The 17,674-nt window shown below is 45.8% G+C and overlaps 1 protein-coding gene across 2 annotated transcripts; it reads left to right on the forward strand.

Annotated features, from left to right (window-relative positions):
- The first annotated feature begins 3,253 nt into the window (after positions 1-3,253).
- Positions 3,254-16,870, forward strand: LGALS3 (galectin 3). Of its 2 annotated transcripts, XM_037054352.1 has the most exons (7): positions 3,254-3,342; positions 9,187-9,208; positions 9,848-9,983; positions 10,014-10,276; positions 12,081-12,169; positions 14,812-14,977; positions 16,553-16,870. In XM_037054352.1, the coding sequence occupies exons 2-7, from the start codon at positions 9,191-9,193 to the stop codon at positions 16,706-16,708; spliced, it is 828 nt and encodes a 275-aa protein (XP_036910247.1). In that variant the 5' UTR covers positions 3,254-3,342; positions 9,187-9,190; the 3' UTR covers positions 16,709-16,870. The 2 variants fall into 2 exon arrangements, with proteins under 2 accessions (XP_036910247.1, XP_036910246.1); XM_037054351.1 differs by having other exon boundaries at positions 9,848-10,276.
- Positions 16,871-17,674: the final 804 nt, after the last annotated feature.

Consider the following 17,674-nt stretch of genomic DNA (forward strand, 5'->3'; position numbering starts at 1 on the left):
ATCCACTCTAGTATTGTTTCCCTGTAAATTGTTTTTTACTTCAATTAGTGTATACTTTGTTTCTGACTGTATCTTTTTTATGCTGCTGAGGTCCTCACTAAGTTCCTTGAGCAACCTGATGCAAGTGTTTTGAACTCTGCATCTGATAGATGGCTTATCTCCATTTCCTTTAAGTCTTTTTTGGAGTTTTGATCTGTTCTTTCATTTGGGCCATGTTTATTTGTCTCTTCATTTTGATAGACTCTCTGTGTTTGTCTCTATGTATTAGGGAGAGCTGCTTTGACTCCATGTCTTGGTAGTGTGGTCTAATGTAGTAGGTGTCCTGTAGGGTCCAGTGGCACAGTTTACCTTTTCACCCAAGCCAGGTACTCAACACACACCTTTTCTGTGGGATGAGTACATCCTGTTCTTGCAGTTGAACCTTGGTTGCTGTTGGCAGATCAATGGGAGGGATTTACCCAGGCCAGTCAGCTGCAAGGACTGGCTATGACCACTTACCACCTATTTCATGGCCATGAAAAAGTACCATTCTTTGCCCTCTATGGAGGATCAGCTGTGCAGGGGCAGGGTGGTGGTGCTCTGATATGGTCTGTGGCTGTCCACTGGGTACACTGTCTCTGGGGTTTCCCAGGTAGTGCAGGCCAAGCTCAGCCCCCACCTGTGTTTTGCCCAGGGCCACCCTGCCTGAGCTATAAAGCAATCAGAGATAGTTGCTACGTGTACTGGGTTTTTCCCAGGCAAAGCCAAGCTGTGAAGCTAGGGTGGCTGCTGCTAGTGCTGGGCCTGGGGCTCTCTGAGAACAGATGTTGCTTGTTTGATAAGATTTAGAGAGTTGTACAGCAGGAGCCAAGACCAGCTGTTCATATGGAAAACAGCTTGGGTGGGCCTGCTAGTTGGGTCAGGCAGAGCCTCTGGGGATGTCCAAGGCAGATCAAACAGTGTTAGCCAGGTTGATAGAGTCTCAGGTATGGTACCAGCCTACCCACTCTGTGGGTAGAGGGCTCAGCAAAGGGACAATGGCCTCTCTTTGCCCAGACTGTAGACACTTCAGTTCCTCCCTTATACCACTGGTAACTTCCAAGCTGCTACCGTAGTGCTCAAGCTCAGAGGGAGTAGGTCTTAGTAGGTGAGTCTGTGTGTAGGATCTTTAAGAGGAACTGCTTGGGACTCCAGAAGTTTCATTTACCAACTTAACCCCCACTGTTTTTTGCAGCCAGAAGGTGTGGGGACTTATCTTCCAGGCACTGGCACCTTGGGCTGGAGGGCCTGGTGTGGGTCTGGGACTCCTTGCTCCCAAAATATTCCTCCTGGATTTTTATCCACCACATGTGGGTGTGGAACCAGCCCTTTCTGAATCTGCACACTCCTACCGGTCTGGATGGATGTGGTTTCTTCAATTCCATAGTTGTCAGACTCCCATTCAATTTGATTTCTGATGGGTCTGAGTGATGGTTGTTCTATATTTTAGTTATAATTTTGATGTGGCTCTAACATTTTTTTCTCTGTATTTTACAAACATAGTAACCCATTTATTGAATTCTTTACTCTTAATTTTTAAAATCACTTTTAAGGGGCAATAAGTAGTTAACTAGATATGAAAATATTGAAAATGAGGAAAATGAAACAGCCACAGGATTTGTCTCCAGTTCCCACACTACATGAATTTATTCATTTAGCAAATATTGAATGCCTACCATGTACCACTTGGATCCATCAGAGAATAACACAGCGAAGAACTTTGCGGTCAGAGAGGGGAGTAGAAGAAAGGTGGGGGGAACCAACAATAAATAGTGACGTAAGAAATAAGTAATGCTTACACCATGCTGGAAATTGATAAATGCTAGAGCTCAGCAGCAAGAGGAACTGGGAAAGGTGGGGCCTGCAATTTTAAACAGGGTGGTAACGGAGTGCTCTCATGGAGAAGGTGACATTTGAGCCAAGACTTGAAGGAGATGAGAAAATACGTGGTCTGTCCAGAAAGTGTCCAGCCATGTAATATTGAAAAGGGGCCATTTCTTGCGGAAGATACAAGATACGAGGAACATTGTACACAGGACAATGACGCCTCCGTCTCCTTCAATGCAGGCACCTTGTGTCCTCACACGGTTCTCCCAATCACCATCAGCTGCCCCTGTCATATTTTCCTGAATCTCATAGACGGTCTGAAATTTCTTTCCTTTCAAAGGTGGTTTTAATTTTGGGAAAAGCCAGAGGTCACAGGGCGCCAAATGGACGGTAGGGAAGCCCTGTACCTGGAAGAGTCAGAGACCCCACGTGCACGAGAGATGCAGAGACAGAAGGGGAGTGAGGTGTGCAAGATATTCTGAGGTTAGGGAGGAGCTTTCCCCTCTGTTTTCTTCTATGTATTTTATGTTTTCAGTCTTGCATTAAAGTCTTTAATTCATTTCAAGTTAATTGTCTACACTTAAAAAAAATCCATCTTGGACATTCTTAATCATTTCATTCCAGTTAAATGTTTCCAAATACTAAATGCAATTTCTCTTGCAATAATCGATGTTTGATGTGACAACTTTTTCTAGAGGAGTAGCGGTGTTCTACCCCTGTTTTTACCAAAAGTACTTTTGTATTTAATTGTTCATCAGGGCTCTCCCCAATCTTTGGGAAAGCGGATTTTCTAGGAAGTGATTCATTCGTTCCTTCCTTCGTTCACGAAGCAAATCTTTCCTGAGAACCTACTACGTACCACACCGGGTAGGTGCTGAGGATGCAGTGAGGAGCGAACAGCGAAACAATGGAGCTCAGTCTGCGAGGTGCGTGCCCGCATCACAGTTCTAGAGGCTAAGAACACGGGAGCGACTCACCGTGCATCTCAAAAACGGGGTCCCTTCCCGCAAGTCACCGTGCAGTTCTTGGGGAGGCTTTGATGCTGAGAGAGGGGTTAAGTAAATGCAGACGGGATGAGAGTGCCTGCAATTCAGGCAGAAAATAAGTAAACATCGGTAAGGCAAGCAAGCCAGCAAAACTCCCTAAAGAAGCACACGCTACTAGCTTCGCGGGCTCGCCCGCTCTCCGTCTCAGGCAAAGAGAGGGAACGCGGCCCAGCGGCTAAGGAAGGGGCCGCTCTTCAGGGTCCCACCCGCGGTGTCCGGGTCCGGAAGGTGCGCTTCGCTCCCGACCGGGCCCGGACCTCGCCCAGCCCTATCCGCGGGGCGAGGCCCGGTGGGCTGGGCGGCGGCCACGCCCTGGCAGGGGCGGGGCGGGCCGGACCAGGAACATTTGAGACGCGCACCCGCATCCCCGTCGGGGACAAAACGACCTCGCCAGCAGCCGCACCCACAGCGAGCGAGCGAGCGAGCGAGCGAGCAAGTGCTCAGGCGTGTGGTGAGTGTCGCGGGGGCCCGGGACCCGGGGCCGGGGACCCGCCTGCTGGCCGCTCGACCTGGCGGGGGCGAGGACGCCCGCGCGGTGCTCTGCGCACGGCCCCCTTTGCAGAGCTCGGGCGGGTCCTGGCGAGGGGCTCGGCTTCCCGGGGCCCTGGGTTGCGGGCCGCGGGCCCGGGCGACTGGAGAGCCCCGAGGGGAGCGGTGGGCACCCCCCGGGCAAGGGTCCGTAGTCTGACCCCTGGAGAGATCAGACTCGGGGGGAGTTAGCGGCGTCCCACTGAACTCACGTCCGTGCCTCCTTGGGGCGGACGGGTGTGTCCTCGGACGCCGGGCGTGGGCACAGGACACCTTCTGCGGCGACTGGGAGGCCGAGCCACGCGTTCCCGCCCTTCTGCCACAGGGCCACCTCGAAATCAGCTAGGTTTGCCTGCGAGAGGGTAGTGGAGGGGCGCGCCCAAGCTTGGTCTCGAGAGCCAGGCCCCCGACCCCAGCACGCAGGGCGTACTGCCCAGGGACGCGCACGGGCGGCCCCTGGGACCCGTGACTGGGCTGCCCGGGTACTTGATCTTGCTGTGGGGTGCGAATGAGTTCGTCTGTCAACCCCAGCAGCGTCAGGGGTGCAGCTCCTCTCTGGATGCTGATCCCACAGAAAATGGTCGGGTCCCAAGGCCTGAGTGGTCATGTTCCCGGCTTGGCAAAGTCCGAAAACTCTAAGCTTTTGCAAATCAGAGACTCATCCCTGATCAGATTGGCAATGTGAGCATTAACGAGGTCAGATATGTGCTGAGGATGGAGGGTGGGGGGCGAGAGCGGCAAAATGCGGGTCCGAGTGTGAGTTGGGGTGTGCGCGTGTCAAAAACATGTTTGAGGATTATTCTGAATTTTTAGCTATGCCGATGAAAACACTGAAATGCATCCACTCTTAGGATTAGGCGCTTAGTACCAGGGAATCAGGGACATATAGGCTGAGGCCGTTACTTGGGTTTCAGGCCAACCTCCTAAAGTCAGTCATTCCTGTTCCAGATACTGTGGAATATCTGTAAGGCGACTCCTGGGAGTTGGGTTGCTGGACCACGAGGGCCGTTGGACCTCAGGGACCCAGCCCGTTTCCAGTATTCTGGGAAAGAAATGGAAAGCAGGCTCAGTTAATTCTGAAAAAAATTAAAAAATGATAGCAATAAAAGTTGACCACTTGGGCACAGAGCATAAGAAAAAATTCTCACCAATTTCCAAAATTCTGACTCGTTTGCCTCAAGTTTACAATATTTAACTTTCATATGAGAAAATAGTTTCCATAAAAGTTAAAATTGTGTAATAAAAATGTATTTTTCCACACTGGTCTCCTTTTCAGACATTGACTTTGAATCCCTAGAGCAGAGTTTCTCGTTTTTTCGATGGTTGTGCTTCACCCTTGATCTTTGGGAGGATGGGGCTGCTTTTTGAAACCATGATGTTGGGGGAGGGCTCACACCTAGAATCAGCACTCACTCCATATTCTGGGGAGACATCTGATGATGGTCCCTGAATGACTGTGAGATTCACTGTGAGATCCCAAACATAGCCTCTCTTTCTTGTGATGGTTTGGGACACAGACTCCCACCGAGGACAGCGTGGTAACATCCTGTCAGGTGCCTGAACTGGTTCTTCTCATTGAATTCTGAGTGGTAAGCCTGCCAGGATAGAGCTTGCTGTAGCCTTACAGTTTGCTGCGAAGTATCATGTGTTCTGTCTTGACTGATGTTCAGGTTTTCCATAGGGGGAAAAAAATCAGTAACCGAGAGGCACAAAGTAACTTTACCTTCCCTGATGTAGAGGATCTATGATGAGAAAGAAATCCTACTAAAGGATCAGTTTCCCTCATTCCAACTTATTCTCACTGATTTGGCTGTGGGAAGCAGGCTTTCCCCAAGCCATGCTCTGAGTCTGAGCAAGGGCAGGAAGTAGACCGCCTCCCCCAAGGGTGTTCTTCAGAGAGGAGTGTGGGCAGGGCCTGGGGGTTCTCAGAAAATCCTTCAGGATCAACTTCCCTTATGGCTTGTGTAAAGGTCTGGGCCCTTTGTGAGCAGAAGTTTCAGAGGTGCTCCTGGGAGCCGCAGCTACTGGATTAATTACTAGGTGATCCTAGAATAACATAGTAGTGTGGATATGGCTTTTTATTAAAGGGTAGAGCTACAAGTAACACGATTAAAATGGTCAACCTTCAGACTCCTGTTTAAATTTCTTATTCCAAAGCAAACTGAATTGCTTCCTGTAGGTTTTTCCAAATGGGAAGAGTCAGGTAGTGTTGCCTGTATCTTTTTGTTTGTCTTCAACGTAATTTTTCTTTTCCGATTCTGGAATGCCAGAATGGAGTTCACATGGGTCTATACCCACACGGTGATTTTGTAGCTTGGGAAGGTTTTTTCACATCTGATTATCTCTATGTAAACTATCATCTTAAAAAAAAATAAATATATTTTCCAGGCAAGCAAGGAAGATATTTATCTAAATAGATGGTTTTTGTTATCTTTGTTTTATGTGGGTGTTTTTCTTTTTTAAGTTCTAAAGTTGCTAACCTTGATTTCAAAAGAGCATTGGTTATACCCCTTTTCAAAAAAAAGAGCTGATGGTTAGGAGCTGAGAAAATAAAAAGAGCGCATATTTGGAAAAGTACACATTATTGGTTTAAATGTGTTTATAATTAGCAAGTGACTGTGCAAAATGGCATTCTTGTGTTCAAAATCACTGTACACTGAGTCACCCAGCTAGTTTTCCAACAAAAACATGATCTCTTTTTAAATTTGTTTACAACTTCAGCATGTTTTGTAGATCTGAATGAAAAAGATCATTTCTAAATGAAGTAACTACCACTTTTAAAGGATTATACTTCAAAATTTCAAAATATGAGGTTCTGTATTTGTGTAAAATTAGCCTGAGTTTGGAATCAGGTTGCTTGGACACTGGCCCATGGCCTGCTAATGACAGAATGACTTAGGGCCACCACGTTACCCTCTGAGCTTCAGTTCCTTACCTCTAAAGTGGAAAGATGAACTTTTTCCTGTCGGCCTCATAAGATTCTTATCAGAATCAAAATAGGTAAGGTACGTGAAAGTGCTTTGTAAACTGCAAAGCACTACACGAACGCGGGGTGTAATTATTCTGATGGGCTTGTCTAATGTGTCACAACACAGCCCAGACTGTTGTCTGAGGCATTTCGTAAAGCACCGTGGAGGTAACGTGAAATCTGCTGTTACTCAAACCGTTTTGGTTGCGTTGGAAAATAAGCTGAAAATGCTTGAGCAGAGACTTTGGAAAGAATGAATGTTAAATTTTGGAAGTACCGTCTTTATGTGAGTTTCTGGTTGTAATCAGCCTTTAAACCCATCTAGGTTTGATTGGAGTTACGATAATAAACACTTCATGAGGCCAATGGCACAGATTTAGCTAGCTTTAACAATGGAAACGACCTTGTTTTTTATGTGTAAGTGCATGTATGTAAAGATATACATGCTACTTAGCCTAGACCAGTGGTTCTCAACCAGGCAGATTCTGCCTTTTCCCCAGTTCCCCTAGTGATATTTGGCAACATCTGAAGACCCTTTTTATTGTCATGGTTGATGAGGGACAGGGGTGCCACTCACCGGCTGTGCATTGAAGCCAGGGGTGCTGCTCAACATCTTGCAATGCACAGGAGAGCCCCCCAAACAAAGTGTCTGACCTGAACTGTCAAGTGTGCTGAGGTTGGGAATGAGCCCCTGCGCAATGAGAATATTGAAAAGAAGTGAAAACCTGTGTACATTCACTTCTGGGCCTGTGGTGTGTCGTCCAGGGGAGGAAGGGGGGTTTATGTAATCAAAGGAACTGAGCTCTCCGCCCACCGTGTAGTCCAAGATTGTTTTCTACTAGTATCCAAAACGAGCGGCTTTATTTTCTTGAGTTAAGAAGTGTCCTTTCTTTCCCTTTTCTGTGACAACTCTCCTCTCAAGCTCCCCCTGCGGGAGCAGCACAGTCTTGTAGGCAGTGCCAGCCCTTTGGAGAAGGAAGCACAGGCAGAAAGCGCCCAACTTTGGCTTTAAACGTGAGCTACTACAGGAAATAGAGGGACTGTAAACCCTGGGAGAGTCACTGTGACTTCCCAGCCAAATCACCCTTGGTTTCCCACCTCGGAAGATGGCCATGGTGGTCACCTGTTTCCAAATATGTTTGGGAATAAACATTATGGCCCAGATTAAAGGAGGTGTGCAAAAAAAAAAAAATACGTGTATCTCTGTGTGTGAATGAAGTGCACAAGAAGTTCTAGGAGTTCTGCCTGAGTTTTTACCAAAAAATCTAGTATTTGACATAGTTAGGACCTATCAAGTAGTCATCATTGGTTGGGACCCCTGGGGGGCAATATCACTTATTAAAATAATTGAGTAAATATCACAAGTGGGCCACTCAAGGAAAATGAGATTCTGAGAATTTAAGGTCCAGGTAATTCTGGCCATAGCACAGGTAATTCCGCCCCAGAAAACTCACCTTGGCCTTGGCTGCAGGTGGCGTCCTCTCCTCCTCCCCTCCGTGCTGGGTAGCTGCCTGGGAGGAGCTATCACACCCTCCCAGCAGCCAGCGGGTGGGGCCCAAGAGAGCAGGAATGAAGTCTCCAGGCCATCCCTTGGGGCAGCTTTTGGCTAGGCAATCCCTCTTTGCCCCACCCCAAAATATTTTCCTCCACATTGCCTAACTTTTTCCCCCCCTAACTTTGATTTGTTATACTGCCAAAGATTTCATTTGGAATAACAAGTATCTTTTAAAAAGCAAGCACTTTGTGCTTGCCTTTCTTTTTTAAAAAATATTTTTATTTTTTTATTTTTATTTTTAGAGAGAGGGGAAGGGAAGGAGAAAGAGAGGGAGAGAAATATCAATGTGTGGGTGCCTCTCACTTGGCCCCCACTGGGGACCTGGCCCACAACCCAGGCATGTGCCCTGACTGGGAACCGAACCACGACCCTTTGGTTCACAGCCTGTGCTCAATCCACTGAGCTACACTAGCCAGGACTTCCTTTTTTCTTTATTGCTCCATCTCCAGCTCACCTCTCCTTCCAGGTTTAGTAGCTCAAACCATGCCTCCCCTCTTAGAAGTGGTTGCTGTGGCTCTGACTTCCCATAGCACACAGTCTGACTCACAGCTAGCCCGTGGACCCTTTGACCATCCAGATCTTGGCCTATCCATCTTCATCCCAGACAGGAGCCCGCACTGTGCATGTGCAGGGCAGGCGGAAGTGTGTGCCTGTGAAGGAATAAATAATCAGCAACAACTGCATCTGAGTGGCATTGTCCTTCCGATCTCAATAGGAATCAATAAACTCTGCTTTCCCACTAAAACCCAGGAGGCCATGGGGTGTCAGTGAAAATGGGGTGGGGGAAGAGTGTGGGCTGTATCAATATATAGAACCCTTTGTAAGAGGTGGTGGGGAAAGACCATAGGAAGGGAGGTGAAGAAGGACCAAAGGTAGACCAGGACTGTGTACGTTTGTTACCCAGGAAGGGGGCAGAACTCTGTCTTCTTTGGTCTTCTCTCTCCTGCATTGTATGGCCTGTTATTCCCTGCACTGGGAACACAGGCTAGTGTATGAGAGCTTCAAGTTATGGGTTCATAGGGTTTGGTAATCCTGGAGTGCATCTCCCCACTTCGATGAGGTGTTTCTGTGGTTCCACACTATTGATTGGAACATATTTTGGAGATGGATTGGCTTGTCCTAGAAGAATGCCTATAAATTGACTAGAACTACACAATGAACTATTTTTGATGTTAAATTTAAATGGGAACTCATGAAATCTTCAGATTGAATCATTACCTGTCATCTCTTTTTTCTCCTCTCAGGAAAATGGCGGACAGTTTTTCGGTAAGTGTTTTATGTCTGTTTTCCAACATTCTAAGTTCACATAGGTGGGGAGTTTTGTTTTTAACACCAGACTTTCTCTTCTAACTCTCAGACCACATGCGCCCTGGCCTCACCTGTCTAATGAGGGCTTGTGGGCTGGAGTCTTGTTTTTCCAGCAACAGAGTTGGAAAGAAAGCCAGGTAGAGAAAGGCCTGGGACTCTCTAAGAGTGATTCCTTTACCAAAAGGCCTGGGCCAGAAGCAGGTGGCTTCTGTGGGCCAGGAGCTGAGAAATGAGCTGAGCAGTGGGAACTGGGATACAGCCCAAGCCTCCTGATGGTTTTTATTGTTTTTCTCAGGTCAGTTAGAAAATATGTGCTTTTACATAGAGGGTAGAACTCAGATATCTCTGAGTTTAACAAATTATGAAAATGCAACCCTCCACAATATGAGGTGATGGGAGACATACTGATCAAAAGCATACATAATCCCAAAGTCTAATTTCAGCCTTTGGAACACAAAGCTATTTAATAGATGGAAATAATTTATTGATAAAAATTTCATACCTCCCCCATATCCCTCTATGTTAAGGATCTCATGTTCCTGTTTTCCTGTTTGTGAATGTTTATCATCCAGTAATTGTTTACATCTTTCTTTCCAGCTTAATGATGCCCTTTCTGGGTCTGGGAACCCCAACCCTCAAGGATGGCCTGGTCAATGGGGAAACCAGCCTGCTGGGGCAGGGGGCTACCCAGGGGCTTCCTATCCTGGGGCCTACCCTGGACAGGCACCTCCAGGTGGCACCTACCCCGGACAGGCACCTCCAGGTGGCACCTACCCCGGACAGGCACCTCCAGGTGGCACCTACCCCGGACAGGCACCTCCTGGAGGCACCTACCCCGGACAGGCACCTCCAGGCGGCACCTACCCCGGACAGGCACCTCCTGGTGGCACCTACCCTGGACAGGCACCTCCTGGTGCCTACCCTGCGTATCCTGGACCAACTGCACCAGGAGCCTACCCTGGACAACCAAGTGGGCATGGGGCCTACCCTGGTGCCAGCCCCGCTGGTGTCCCTGCGGGACCACTGGTAAGATGGCATTAGTCATTTCATGTACTTGACCATGACTGGGACAGAGCTAAGGAAGAATGCAGCAATTTTCTGGGACTGTAGTGCCATCGCTTTGCAGTGCTCTGGCTGGGCGCTTGTTCTGGGCACTGACCTACAAAGGGCCTCAGGGAGACCTGAGCTTTATCCTGACTGCTTAGAGCCAGCCACTTTTCAAAGACCAGAAGGGATGTGTGTTGGTCCAGCAGAAGAAATAGTTATGGAGCTTAGTATGTGTAGTGTTGGCATGAAGAGATACTAACCCATGATCTGAAGCCGTCTGTAAAGCCACTTTACTGTAAATCATGTTAAGAGCATAGTAATGGGGGAAAGTCTTTGTTATTAATAAACACTGAGTAAATAATGTGCCAGTAGTGTGCTTCTACATGGATGATCTCATTTGACCCCACAACACCCTGTAAGGTATTCCCATTTTACACACGAGGAAATGGGCAGTAGTCATACAGCTCGCTCAGGATCATAGGGAGAACATGTGGAGACCTAGAGACCAAGGTCATCTAGTTTCGAAAAACCTTATAAAGATAATTTTATAATGTAAGGATCGAATTTTCATTTATATTAAAGCACATTTTAATGAGTACATTCTAAGTGCGAAATCTTAACGCTGCAGGGCTCAGACGCGTCTCAGACACAGGCCCTTCCCTTCTGGACTTCTGGTCCAGCTGGGTAATAAGCAGCTCTGAGGAAGTTCAGTAGCGGTGGCCTGGGGTCCGACCCATTCAGGACGACGCAGAAGGTGGCATGGGCAGCATCTGACCTGCTTTTAGGTCAGCTTAGAGGAAAGCGCAGAGAAAGTGTCGGGGGTGTGGGTGGCATTGGGCAGGGCCTAGCCCACGGCCGGTTAGTCCACGGCAGGTGGAGGGGGACACGGGGGCAGATGGGAGAGAGATCGCAGAGGAAGAGCCCCAGGCTCCGCTGGTTAAGTCTTAGGAGTCAGAGATGACTGGCTTTTCAAGACAGGACAAACCAGGGCACCAGCCAAGGGACAGCCCAAAGAGGGAACTCAGGAAGGGGACAGGCTGGGGAGGGGGCAGGAGAAACAATTCCAGTTTGTACTTGTTGAATTTGCAGCATGGAACACATCCGGGGAAGGAGGCAGAATGGGACTAGCACAGATCAGGACTAGAGATAAAAGACTTTGATGATAGTTGAACACGGTGGGGACGGGGGGGTGAAAAAAGAAGACACCACTGATGAAGCTTTGAGAATATTTACAGTACCTTGAACTTAAATATTTGAGGAGTGAACTAGGAAATGTATTAACTGGAAGGTGTTCATTTCACAAATATTGAGTATCTGCTACATACTAAGTACTCTGGTGGTGCTGTGAGAACACGTAAGAACCCAGAAGCCCGAGAATGTGACATAATGAAGTATGTTATATGACAAGGGTCCTAAGCGTGACACAAAAATGTCAAAGTTGATTGTAAGGTCTAGCTTAAGCCCTTTCAAAATATAGTTTAAGTGAATGAGTTATAGACTGGGATGGCCCTAGTAATAAGAGCTACAACGCTCCAAGAAGGACTGTGTTCTGTCTTCGGCACCAATTAACTGGTGGCTTTATTCTTGATTCTTAGTTTTACATGTGAGGAAGCTTATCTCTTCAGGCCCTGGGCACAGTGGCCTGGGAGTCCGGACAGTGGCTTAAGTTAGAGTTATGTGTTGTTATTCACACATATTAATAGTCACTGAACTTCAGTAACGTACTTTTCTTTCTTTCTCCAAGAAAACATGACTATTGATACACATGTTTTTTCATCCTCAGACTGTGCCATATAGCCTGCCTTTCCCTGGAGGAGTTACGCCTCGCATGCTGGTAACAATTCTGGGCACAGTGAAGCCCAATGCAAACAGGTATAGAGCAAAATGTGGAAGTCTAACATGTTCGCTCATTGGTTTTTGGATAAAGGCTGATCTCTCTTGAGGTTTAATAGCATCTTTAAAACTACACACATTTAATGTCTTGGCTTTCCCATCGTATGGGATTATCCCATTAATCAATATGTATTCCCACCAAGGGAACAAAGTTTCCCTTGCCCGGTCTGGTTTTTCTTCCAGAACCTAAAGAAAACAAGAGTTCTACATTGTGAGGACCAAGAGGAAGAGCAGAAAATCCCATTCTGTTCATTCTTCCTGGTAGTGAAAACCTTAGTATGAAAGGAAAGTAGAGTCTTTGTGATGGCATGTTTGTCCATCTGTCCCCCTCTGAACCATAGTGTCCAAAACCCAAGTATGCACTTTAGTTTAGACGTCCATCAGAAATGAGGGTGGGAAACCTAAAGATCCCACTGGACATAGTGGTGGGACATAGTGGTGAGTTGATCTGAGAGCTTGAATGGGATCCCTCTGTGTCCTCGGGCAAGTCTCCCCGCAGTTGTGCGGTCACACTGCAGTGTCAGAGCCTTCGAGCTGGGCTGCTGTTGGCCTGGTCTACACATGATAAGTGGCAGAATGGGGAACCCCCGTCTTCTGACTGGTTGCTATTTACTTGAAAGGTTTGAAAAGATTGTACAAGTTGAAGGCTTCATCAAAATAAGTCAACCTTTGCCATGGGAGCTGGTTTGTTTGAGGTGAGCTAGGATGGAGCAAGACTTTGAGCTACTTTAGGAAAATCCGTGCTGTTTCTGGCTGCCCTGGGACACCAGGCTCTGGTTGTTACCACAGGTTATATAACACTTACGTGTCCTACAGTCAGGCCGAGGGTATCCTGAGGCCATCCAATATGCCGGTCTCTGCGGTTAGTGGTGCCACTAAAAGCCCTGCAGCCATTAATGAGTGTGTCTCTGGGTCTTATGGGCAGTATATAAAAGACACACAAACAGCCTCTGTGAATGTCTGTCTCCTTGCTCCTGGTGAATCAACAGGAGCCACCTCCTCGTTACCAGGAGACAGACTGGCCCGATCAGATCATTTTACATTCAAATAGCCCATTCCCTCCAAGCTCTAGACAGCCTGCGGTGGGTCTACCCCACAGCCACTACCCTAAGACAACGCTTCTTCCCATAGAGCTTATATAGCTTCTCTAAACGGTACTTCCGTGTACAATAAAGCTTGTCTCACTGCAACGTGCAAAACATATATATTCCCTGCCTATGTTCTTACCCATCTTTCCTCCCAGCACAACACAGAGCCCCGCACACCTTATCCTGTGTGTTCAGCATGCAGTTTGTCACTATCTGCCCCCGCCTCCGACAACCCCTGTGGCTCAGAACCACCCTGGTATCTTTGCCTTTATTTAGGGTTATCGAACTGCACACTTCAGCTCCGTTTACACTAGAGATGTAGCCTGAGACTGTGGCGGATCCAGACTAATTTAGGTTGGAATGGTTAAGGTGCCGGTACACTGAAAAGATTGTTGCTTGGTCCTGCAAATTCTATGTAAGGAATTGGAGGAAAAAAGAATGCTTAAGGTGGGAGATGACAATATCTTCCTTTTCCCTGAAGAGAAAATTCAGCCATTGGATATTCAGTCAAATACCATTTCCATTTCCCTTTGATTGTTTTGGTGCCTCCCTGGGAATACATTTGTGGTTGGGTTGGTTACCAGGTGAATCCAAGCTCCCAGGGAATTAGTTAGTAGGTTGGAAGAGCACCGGCTGAACCTGGTATGAGTGCTCGTACTTTGAGAAACCGGGGGATAGGATCAGCAGTTTAATGGAGGACTCGTCCGAGGAGAAGGAATAGGGTCAAAAAGTTCCACTTTACACATGGAATGTTCAACACATTTGCTGTCCTGATTTTAGAGCTTAGTCACGAGATGCCGGACATTAACTGTGTGACTTCGTTCTTTCTTTTTGGAGTAGGTTCTTGGTTAACAGGAGGGAGCCAGGATCTGATCTCTCATTTATGTAACTGGCTTGCCATCAGTAGATATGAACGCAACCTGGCAGGGCAGGAAGGAGGCAACGATTGTTACATGCAGTATGAGAACTGCATGCACTCAAAGTGGCCTCAAACCTGTGTGAGGAAAACGGAAACAGAAGCACAGACAGACGGAGCAGACTAACAGCTGCGGGACGGGGGGTGGGGACTAGACTAGTCAGAGGACATTTTTGCCCTTTGGCAATGATAACAGGATAACAGACAATGATATCGATATCGATTAACTGAGGGAGGGGTGAGGCTGGGGCTGGGTGAAGGTGGGAAAAGGGGGAAAAACAGCAGAAACAGCTGCAATAGCATAAACCTTGGAGGGTTTTCATGAGTAGTCGGGGTAAAGAGGGAATTACTGCTGGAGAGAATGATGTAGCTAAAGACAATGAGGCAGAACAATTCGAGCACAGAATAGTCTCACTGACTTTTAGGTCAATAGTCTCAGTAGTGCATGGGATACTTGGCCTAGTGTACGGTTTGAACCCATTTTCTGGTTGCTTTCTGTTTAGAAAATTCCTGTGTATTATAAAATGATTTGCTCTTTTAGAATATCCTATGTTCTTTACTTGATACAAATACACAACTTGACTCATTTTTCTAACTCTGGTCTACGGTTTAAACAGACTTGTTTTAGATTTCAAGCGAGGGAATGATGTCGCCTTCCACTTTAACCCACGCTTCAATGAGGACAACAAGAGAGTCATTGTTTGCAATTCAATGCTGAATAGTAGCTGGGGACGGGAAGAAAGACAGTCGGTTTTCCCATTTGAAAGTGGTAAACCATTCAAAGTAAGTTCATCTATTACTCTATATCGATGATCCCATCCCTACTGCTCATGGGGAAATCACTCTAGAACCGCAATGCACTTGAGATGAATTTTCTTTCTCTTTTTTAAAATTGATTGTAGAGAGAGAGGAAGACAGGAAAGAGATTTTGATCGATCTGTTGTTCCACCGATTTATGCATTCATTGGTTGCTTCTTATATGAACCTGCAACCTTGGTGTATGGGTACGATGCTCTAACCAACTGAACTACCCAGCCAGCGCACTGAAATGAGATTTTTTCTCAGCTGTCCTGGGATACCTAATCAGCTCCTCTCCATCCCAGAGGCCCAGGGTCAGCAGGCTGGACCGCGGCCAGGAGTGGCATGCTGCCCGACTCCATCCAGTTACCACCCTGAGTTTAGGCTTTCCTGGAAATGAGAACAATAGCGTCTTAAAAAGGTAGAAAGTCTCATTTGGATTGAGACTTAGTTCTTTAAAAATGACATGGTGGCCTAGCAATAAAAACAAAAATTGTTTTAAATTAAAAAAAATTAAAAAGAAATTACAATCGACATTTAATATTGTATTAGTTTCAGGTGTACAGCATACATTTTTTAATTCTAAAATATACGCTTATGAAAAGTAATGTGTATAGATTTTCAAATTAACCAAAAAGCCCCCCATCTTTTACCTTCTGAAGGTTGAGACTTAATCCTCCCAGTCTTTTTTATGGTACATGGTGAACTTCCCATATTCAAGCGTTGCTTTCCCAGCGTTTATTGGGCTGACAGAGGTGCACTAGGGTTGCCTGTGAAGCGGGTAATAAAGCAGCTCGACTAGAATCCCCTCAAGGGCAGAGACAAATAGGAAACACAGTCCATGTTCGGTGCGCCTCTTTCAGTATCAGAACATTGTTATCTCATTGTTTACAAGGGATAATTCAGCCAGTACCTGCTGGCGAAAGTTTAGAAATACTACAAATAAAACCTGGAAATATTTTATTTATGTATAATTACTAAATACTAAAATGTTAGTATTTTATTAACTACTGACATACTGTACTCTTATAAATCTTTGCTTTCTAGAAGAATAATTTAAAACTATGCATGTTTAAAACTTAGATATTGCCTAAGTGCTACTTCCAAAAGCATGTAGGGATTACCACCTCCACTATTGGAAGACTATGTTTTCCATACTCTTGCCAAAACTGGTTATTACCAATCTTCATAATATTTGCTGCTGTATTGGGACCTTAGTGATTATTTCTACTTTTACTTTTAGGTGGTTTAGGCCATATAAAAGCTTTTCGTGTAGACACATTATTTATGTAGACACATATTTATGTAGGTGTTATTTTTTCCTTTGTTGCTTCAACTATGTAACCTAAAAAATGTTGTCATTTTGCTTTTAAATCTTTTAATAATCTGGAGGTTGGGTTTTTTTTTTGTTTTTTGTTTTTTTTGCTGTAAAGTTACTTTTCCTGGACTTTAATCAGTTCTACAAATGATCACAAAGGTGCAATGTGGACACCCTGAGTGCAGGACAGCTGGTTTTGAAATGAGTGGGCATTTCTCAGTTTTGTGTGTGTGCCATTTCAGATACAAGTGCTGGTGGAACCTGACCACTTCAAGGTTGCAGTCAACGATGCTCACTTGTTGCAGTACAATCATCGCATGCCGAACCTCAAGGAAATCAGCACAATGCAAATTTCTGGTGACATCAACCTCACCAGTGCTTCATACTCCATGATTTAATCTTAAAGGGGCAGACCTTCTACAAAATGATACTGAATATAAACATTACCCATTTAAAAGTTTCACGTTTACTACAAGTGAAAAATTTTACCTTTATTCAACAATGTCCTTCATGTAATTCATCCATTTAATAAATATTCTCAGTTACCTGTTTATATGTCATTTAATTGGGGCAGTTTATTCTTGATAATAAACAGTGGACTCAATGGTAAAAGATGTAGCAATATTAATGTTAGAATAGAGTTTTCTATACTTACTATTTTTAAAGAAACAGTAAATACTACACAAACATTAACCTTGCTCTTCCTGAGTTTCATAAAAACAAGGAAATCACTCTCCAGTTTTCTTAATGAAATATATTCAGGAAATGAGAAAAGTAGAAAGAGCTTAGCCACAGATGATCTGTGACTCATAAGCAATTGCTGTTAGCCTTCTGGTATATTTCTTTTGAGTCCTTTTCAATCTTATTTTCTCTCTGAACTCAACTTCACTGCTTTCAAGCCAGTTCTGGACACCAGTGTGAGTCTATCTCCCCATAGGTTTTCTTGTTGTTTACAAAACCTCCAGATCTAGAGAGGATAGGGGAGTAGTTTCTCCATTAGCTATATAATCAGCTTCAAAACTTTAATAGTTCCTATTGTCGACATTCTTAACCATGCCTTTCAGCCCTTATTATCAGTAAACCCAAAGGATAAAATTTCAAAACTAGGATGTAGTCACATCACTTCATTTTTAAAGACCAAAACATTATTTGTTTCTGTTCTACCATCTTCTCAAATTGGTAATTGCCACAGGCGGGTTTCCCCAGGAAGCAAAGAGACTAGAGCACAAGAGGGTTATGGGGGGGGGTGCTCTTACATCCAGAGCTTGGGGACCAGTGGGCACACGACGGGCAGAGGGAGAAGCTGAGCGTGAACAGGCCGCCCACAGGGGTCTGAAAGCTGGGAGACCCTTTGGAGCAGTCAG

This window comes from Sturnira hondurensis, unplaced genomic scaffold (genome assembly GCF_014824575.4).
Source record: "Sturnira hondurensis isolate 20B ecotype Veracruz unplaced genomic scaffold, ASM1482457v3 Scaffold0008196, whole genome shotgun sequence".
In the NCBI taxonomy this organism is placed as follows: Eukaryota; Metazoa; Chordata; class Mammalia; order Chiroptera; family Phyllostomidae; genus Sturnira; species Sturnira hondurensis.